An 8,761-nucleotide genomic window follows, 5' to 3' on the forward strand; every position below is an offset into this window, starting at 1 on the left:
TTATATTATAGATCTATATCTATTATATATATATATATATATTAGATATTATATATATATATATATATATATATATATATATATATATATATATATTTTATTAATGATATATATACATATATACACACAGAAACAAAGATTCTTCTATATAGACATTAGAGAAGATTCAGCGGTATGCCATGCACCAGGCTCTCCGCTGTTTTCATTATTCGATACATCCGACTCTGCTATGTGATGCACATGTATTCTTGCTTCACCACCCTGTAATGAAATATTGTTTGTTACTAATTGTTTTCAATAATACATTATTTTATTATATAATATTTAATTTATTAATTAAAAACCCTTTCCATATTATAGAAAAAAACTAAAACAAGAATCTATATAAAACTATAGAATAGAATAGACTAATAGAATAGAATATATATATCATATATATATTTATATAAATAAATATATATATATATAAATATATGTATATATATTTATATATATATATATATTATTATATCCTGTATTATTCCAGCCCATTATTAGAGATAGTAGCCACCTCTTATTTTGGTTTTCTTTCATTATTAGTGCTCAGAAAATTAAATATATCTACATATTTAGTCAAAATCAATTACATTATTTTATCTTATTCATAGCATAAATGTTCACAAAGATTACTAAAAAGAGATTGAATTAGACTACAGCAAATTGGCAAAATTTACCTTGTATCTGTTTCCACCGTGTTTGTTTGGGGCGTTCTTCAACATATCAGCAATACTTGTCTCAACATCTCTTTCAGTTGCATTAGTGTGGGTGTTGATACAGGCTTCTGGAAAGTTATAAGAATTAATTAATATATATAATTATAATTCTTTTTGTCAGGAGACAAGAAGCCACAGAGTAATAACATTGTTGGCTTTTATTTAGGTGTTCCCCTGTTCTCCAGTCTTCCTCCGTCCCCTCGTCCCCTTTGTCCTCCCCAGCATTCTCCATTCCCCTGTCCCCTCGTCCTCCCCACCATTACCCTCTCCTCTGTTCCCTCGTCTTCCCCACCATCCCCCCTGTCGTCCTCCCCACCATTCTAAACTACCTCATCCCATGCATTCCATGATGGTCTGATGCTTCCATCTGAAAATTGGGAACATCAAAAGATCTGACTTTCCCAATTTTCTGATGGGAACATCAAATGATCTGATATTCCCATCACTGAAAAATAAACAGATAAAAAAAATGATATGAAAAAATAGAAAATAAAATATACTCATGAAATGAACAGAATGGTTAACAACGCAGCTCAATTGCAATGCAATGTCACAATAACATTTAAATATACTTTAAGATATAATCTAGAAGAAAATAAGGATATTGAAACGGTTCATGAACTCTATTTCAATAAAGGACACTATGGGGAACTTTGAAAAATAGTTATTGAGTATAATTAGACAGACTTGTTGCTAGGCAGAGGAGTAATGAGATATATGGCAAATTTTGCAAAATATACAATGAAGGTACACAAACATTCATACCCAAACAAAGCAAAATGCTAGGTAAGAACAAAGCATTTGGCCCGTAGGAGAAAGGAGATACCCACAAGACTAGAATACAAGTCATTAACAAGCATGCAAGTATAATACATAATACATGCAGACATATATATAATCCAAAAAAATGTCAAATTTACGTACTTATTATTACATTACAAATATCCAAGGTTTTGAAGACACGTTTCCTCTTGCGCCCAACGAGTGAATACTGAGACCAGACCCCATAGGTCCCTATCCTCCTCATCATTCGTCTTACTGTGTCTCCACAGCTTGCACCGCCCATTTAAGACAGCGTCTGGACCTGTTAAAATAATGCATAAGCTGTAAGGTAATAGAGAATAATATATATCTTTCAATCTCAACATTAGATTTTCTAATTTCCAACTGTATTAAATAAATAGCATTAAAATATTTTCCTTCTTAACTATTACAAAAATCAACGAATTTGAGTAACTTTTGCTTTTGTTTTATTTGTACCTTAAACATAACACTGAACAATCAATTATGTGCCACCCCACCTTCCTTCATCTGCAAAAAAACTAATCAAAAGACATATGTACAAAGCTAAAAAAATTCAGCAACACTTACCATACTCAGGCTAAAAGAATTAAGCAACACTTACCATACTCTTTTTATATTCACTGTTAACTTTTAGCTCATGTGACAGACTTTCCACCTGCTCAACAGTTTCAAGTGGGGATGGAAGAATGTCTTCCAGGATTGGTATATCTCCATGTGTTTTTGACATATGGGTTTCCGTCATTTTGACAATATTCAGGAATTTTGCAAAAATAATGGCATTTACTATTTTTAAAAGATTATTAGCAAATTTACAGAAATGGTGCATTCGGAAGACAAAACCAATTTTTCACTTTTGACAATTGAGCACCTGCTACATCCAGATTCTAGGGAGGAAAGGAAGGACGATCTTACTGGATCCCATAGCCTCTCCGAGGCACAAACCAGGCTTTTACACAAACCCCCCCCCCCTGCACCCGAGCTTTTTAAAATAGTAAATGCCACTATTTTTGCAAAATTATTACGAGATCTATTATTCTAGAGAATAATGCATATAAATGCATATATGCATATAAATACAAAAGTAAATCAAATCTTATCCTTGTATAATATACAAGCTGATGTGAGATCCCTGTCTACAGGTGGACTGGAACTATTATCCAGTAGGCAGTCTACTGTATTTTATCAAACCGTTATTAGTATAATAGATCTCGTAATAATTTTGCAAAAATAATGGCATTTACTATTTTTAAAAGATTATTAGCAAATTTACAGAAATGGTGCATTCGGAAGACAAAACCAATTTTTCACTTTTGACAATTGAGCACCTGCTACATCCAGATTCTAGGGAGGAAAGGAAGGACGATCTTACTGGATCCCATAGCCTCTCCGAGGCACAAACCAGGCTTTTACACAAACCCCCCCCCCCCCCCTGCACCCGAGCTTTTTAAAATAGTAAATGCCACTATTTTTGCAAAATTATTACGAGATCTATTATTCTAGAGAATAATGCATATAAATGCATATATGCATATAAATACAAAAGTAAATCAAATCTTATCCTTGTATAATATACAAGCTGATGTGAGATCCCTGTCTACAGGTGGACTGGAACTATTATCCAGTAGGCAGTCTACTGTATTTTATCAAACCGTTATTAGTATAATAGATCTCGTAATAATTTTGCAAAAATAATGGCATTTACTATTTTTAAAAGATTATTAGCAAATTTACAGAAATGGTGCATTCGGAAGACAAAACCAATTTTTCACTTTTGACAATTGAGCACCTGCTACATCCAGATTCTAGGGAGGAAAGGAAGGACGATCTTACTGGATCCCATAGCCTCTCCGAGGCACAAACCAGGCTTTTACATAACCCCCCCCCCCTGCACCCGAGCTTTTTAAAATAGTAAATGCCATTATTTTTGCAAAATTATTACGAGATCTATTATACTAATAACGGTAAATAAATAATAAATAGTAAATAAATCAAAATCAGTTACATTATTTTATCTTATTCATAGCATAAATGTTCTCGAAGATTACTAAAAAGAAATTGAATTAGACTACAGCAAATTGGCAAACTTTACCTTGTATCTGTTTCCACCGAGTTTGTTTGGGGCGTTCTTCAACATATCAGCAATACTTGTCTCAACATCTCTTTCAGTTGCATTAGTGTGGGTGTTGATACAGGCTTCTGGAAATTTATAAGAATTAATTAATATATATAATTATAATTCACTTTGCTATTCCCCATTCCACAGTCCTCTCGTCCTTCCCACTTCCCTGTCCCCACATCATCCCCACTATTCCCACTTCCCTGTCCCATCGTCCTCCTTACCATTTTCCCCTCCCCTGTCCTTCTTCCTCCCCCACCATCTCCCATTCACCTGTCCCTTTGTCCTCCCCAGCATTCCCCTGTCCCCACCATCCCCAACTCCCCAGTCCCCTCGTCCTCCCCACCATTACCCTCTCCTCTGTCCCCTCGTCTTCCCCACCATACCCCCCTCTCGTCCTCCCCACCATTCCAAACTACCTCATCCGATGCATTCTATAATGGTCTGATGCTTCCATCAGAAAATTGGGAACATCAAATGATCTGATATTCCCATCACTGAAAAATAAGAACAGCTAAAAAAATGAAATGAAAAAAATAAAAAAATAAACTATACTCATGAAATGAACAGTATGGTAAACAACACAGCTCAATTTCAATGCAATGTCACACAAAATTATTAAATCGAAATGAAAATAAATTGAAATCTATGAAAATTCAAATTATCAATACAATCGGAAATATTGAAATAATATCGCAACATAATATAGTGTGGGTTGCTCTTACGTGCAACAGACGGTGCTGTTTTTCAAAAAAGGCATGGTTTTACCTGTCACAAGTGTGGCATCTATACTTATACTCACGAAATGAACGGTATGGTAAACAACATAGCTCAATTGCAATGCAATGTCACAATAACATTTAATAACAATAATAACAATAACATTTAAATATACTTTAAGATATAATCTAGAAGAAAATAAGAACATTGAAACGGTTCATGAACTCGATTTCAATAAAGGACACTATGGGGAACTTTGAAAAACAGTTAATGAGTATAATTAGACAGACTTGTTGCTAGGCAGAGGAGTAAATAATGAGATATATGGCAAATTTTGCAAAATATACGGCACACAAACATTCATACCCAAACAAAGCAAAATGCTAGGTAAGAACAAAGCAGTTGGCCCGTAGGGGCCAATTGCTTTTAAAACTTTAAAAAAATTCTAAAATTCTAAAAAATTCTAAACTTTAGAATTGCTTTTAAATACATAGGTCAAAAAGTTTTAAAAGTTTTAAAAGTTTTTTAAACCTCTCGTGTATCATGAGTGTGTTAAAGCATCAGATGGTGCATTCAGATGATGAATATTACCTAGTTCCTTCATCTGGGAAGAATGAACACATATTGGTGCATTCGGATGATAAAAACTAACTACTGTAGTTTAATTGATCAACAGACTGTATATCATATGCAGACTGTATGTGGATCTGCAGGCCACTCCAAACAACAGCCTGGTGGACCAAGCTCCACCAGGGCTAAAGCACAAAGTGATATAGATGTGATAGAGAAACTAGGTCAAATGGAGGAGTAGGTCTGTATATTAAACAGCACCTGACGTGCACAGAGCTACTAAACTCAATGTGGTGGTAGAGTGGTGGGGGGGGGGGGGAAACATTGCAGAAAAAAACAAAAATACAATTTGGTCAACAAAACAGCATTGTTTAAAATAGAAGACATGGGTTGTCATTTTGGGGGTAAGGTAGGTTACATTGAGTTAATTAGTTAGTACTTAGTTTTTATCTTAAACTGGTTGGGAGAGGTACAGTGTTGCTGTGCTGGTGAAAGAACACCTAAAGGTAAATTAAATAATGATTGCGAATCCACAAGAAGTTGACATAATATCGCTAGAGATCTGCAATCAGGATGATAAACTTTCCTTAAAGAATTTGACAAACACTTGCTGATAGGACATGAAGTAAATGAAATGTATGTCAAGTTTTGTGAAATATATGATAAAAGCACAACAAAATTTGTACCAAAGGAGAGATGCAGAACTAGGAAAAGGGGTTTGTTCAACAGAAATTGCGAGAGGGCCTGAGACCCAAACACACACAAATGGAATCAATATATAGCAAGAGGCCAAACCCCCAAACATACAAGCGATGCAAAGATGCGAGAAACAGCAGCAGCATTAAGGAGAGGGACTTAAGGACCATAAATAAAGTGTGAAAATAAACTCGAGTAAATTTTTTTAACTACTCTCGACAGTGAAGAAAAACAAATATTCAGACGATTTGTGTTAGAATCATTAATCTTACACTTTCGGTCATATTCAACAACACAAATACATACACACACATTCCTGTTGCTGTAGCAAGTGAAGAATTACACACACAGATCACAATAACGTGATGCATCAAATGAACAAATCCACAAGGGCCGTGACGAGGATTCGAACCTGCGTCCGGGAGCATCCCAGACACTGCCTTAATCGACTGAGCTACAACAGGGTAAAAGGGTTGAAACCGAAGTTCTACTGAACTTACTGGATCCCATAGCCTCTCCGAGGCACAAACCAGGCTTTTACACAACCCCCCCCCCCCCTGCACCCGAGCTATGTCAACAGGCCGTTCTCCCTCTTCGCCCTTCCGAATGCACCATATCAGTAAATTTTTTAATAATCTTTTAAAAATAGTAAATGCCACTATTTTTGCAAAATTATTACGAGATCTATTATTCTATAGAATAATGCATATAAATGCATATATGCATATAAATACAAAACATAAATACAAAAGTAAATGTAAATAATTTTACCTTGCACCTAGATCCACCAAGCCTGTATGGCGCGCGTTTCAGTACTTCGGAAATCTAGAACTATCTTGAATCTCTAATCTGCAATGAAACAATACATATTATTGCACTTACCAAAACATGGATGAATGTAGAAAATACAGAACTATTAGCTGAATATCAAATAAATGGATTTAATCTATTTCACACAGATAGATATATTACACCGTGTATATTAGGTAATACCTAACATACACGCCTCCACACACACTACATTTGAAATGTAGTCTCAAAAAGACTACATTTCAACAGCAAAGATTACTCCATAAAAAAATAATTAAATTATTGACCAACATGAGAGAGGGTTAGCCAACATGAGGGTTGTGTTGATTGCCTGAAAATATTTAAATTGTGTAATGTATTGAATGGCATTTTTCAAGTTACAACATTTTTTAAATTACTGAACTAGGTTCTAGGCTTTGCTAGGCTTAATTCAATTATTACAGATAAGCCTAACCTAGCCTAGAACCCAGTGGGTTTTCTTCCTATTGGGGAGTGTTGTACATGCCTCGCCTCCACATACACACTAGCACAGCCAGGCCTCGCCTCCACATACACACTAGCACAGCCAGGCCTCGCCTCCACATACACCAGCACTGCCAGGCCTCGCCTCCACATACACACTAGCACAGCCAGGCCTCGCCTCCACATACACCAGCACTGCCAGGCCTCGCCTCCACATACACACTAGCACAGCCAGGCCTCGCCTCCACATACACACTAGCACAGCCAGGCCTCGCCTCCACATACACCAGCACTGCCAGGCCTCGCCTCCACATACTCACCAGCACAGCCAGGCCTCGCCTCCACATACACCAGCACTGCCAGGCCTCGCCTCGCCTCCACATACACCAGCACTGCCAGGCCTCGCCTCCACATTTAAACCAACCAAGCCCACAAATACGTTAACATGGACCAGCATTACACCGTCTAACATACTCTGTCAGATGTAACAACTAAATTTGTGAATTCAAGACCAAATCTATTGTATAACACAGTGTTAGTACGAGAAAAACATTACTTACATTCGAAGCCGTGTTTTAAAATGGCGGCGGTCTTGTACTGACGCTCCAAACTGTGTGTTCGTTTGCGTATGATGAACGTGTGACAATTTACTACAACAATTATTTAATTATTCTTATTCTTTATTTTAATATTTTTAGGGTACATGAAATTTCAAACTTATTTGCACACAATAATATAATTGCATTGTCATAACCTTTATATATTACGGAAAATACGATGACATGAACGAAGTCAAAGTGAAGTTGAAGTCAAAGTCATTCGCCGAACGTATTAGTCATTTTTTTTCATACATACATAGTTGATTTACAAACATAATGTTGGATTTATAGATAGAGCTAGTGCATACAATACCTGAAGCCACTATAGTAGGCCTATATAGCATTTCAGGCAACCGGGCAGTATATATGGACCCCTTACTCAAATCTCTGAATATGTTAGATATTAAGTCCCTGCACATACTCTCATGTGTATTTTATATATATAAAACGCTGCACTGTAATGTCAATCCTGACCTTAAAAGCTTCCTAGAAGGTTGTAACAGATCCCATGAGCACCACACCAGAAACAAATACCTATTTGATATTCCAAGAGTACGACTTAGTCAAACTAGAAATGCTTATTACAAATCAAGAGACCTCGAATGTGGAATGACCTTCCCAGTTATGTTAAAAACTGTACCTCTCCCAACCAGTTTAAGATAAATAAAGATAAATTTATAAGTTAAGAAAAATTCCACAAATCAACAACCCTGTTACTGACCCTGTATTTACCCAAGTCTTTCCTAAATCTAAACTTATCCAATTTATACCCATTGTTTCGTGTTCTATCTTGTGTTGACAATTTTAATACCCTATTAATATCCCCTTTGTTATATCTATTCAGGAAATTGTGGTTGATCTCGAACCCATTGATAATGTGACGACTTATACAGAATTTTGTAACTATATCATCAAGATTGTAACCAGCTTAGCTAAATGTAGTGTGGGGTTCAGTCCCTAAGCCCATATATGTGCCTCTCTAACCATTTAGGTTACAGGGCAAAAACATAAAAACAAAGGTAACTGCAGAAGGCCTATTGGCCCATACCAGGCAGCTCCTATCTATAACAGATAAACACTAAGTACTACCTAATTAACTCAATGTAACCTACCAACCTAACCCCCAAAATGTCAATCCATATCTTTTATTTTAAACAATGCTGTTTTGTTGACCAAATTGTATTTTTACTCTTTTTCTGTCATGTTTCTCCCACCCCTGTTTTTTCCCTTTT

The 8,761-nt window shown here is 35.9% G+C and overlaps 1 protein-coding gene across 2 annotated transcripts; it reads right to left on the reverse strand.

The window, feature by feature from the left end:
* Positions 1–75: 75 nt before the first annotated feature.
* Positions 76–7,542, reverse strand: LOC138364421 (uncharacterized). Of its 2 annotated transcripts, none has more exons than XM_069324052.1 (6): positions 7,491–7,542; positions 6,430–6,507; positions 3,646–3,752; positions 1,677–1,836; positions 714–820; positions 76–261 (listed from the first exon to the last, which is right to left on the reverse strand). In XM_069324052.1, the coding sequence occupies exons 4-6, from the start codon at positions 1,816–1,818 to the stop codon at positions 145–147; spliced, it is 366 nt and encodes a 121-aa protein (XP_069180153.1). In that variant the 5' UTR covers positions 1,819–1,836; positions 3,646–3,752; positions 6,430–6,507; positions 7,491–7,542; the 3' UTR covers positions 76–144. The 2 variants fall into 2 exon arrangements, with proteins under 2 accessions (XP_069180153.1, XP_069180159.1); XM_069324058.1 differs by lacking the exon at positions 7,491–7,542 and adding an exon at positions 7,251–7,327.
* Positions 7,543–8,761: the final 1,219 nt, after the last annotated feature.

This window comes from Procambarus clarkii, chromosome 2 (genome assembly GCF_040958095.1).
Source record: "Procambarus clarkii isolate CNS0578487 chromosome 2, FALCON_Pclarkii_2.0, whole genome shotgun sequence".
In the NCBI taxonomy this organism is placed as follows: Eukaryota; Metazoa; Arthropoda; class Malacostraca; order Decapoda; family Cambaridae; genus Procambarus; species Procambarus clarkii.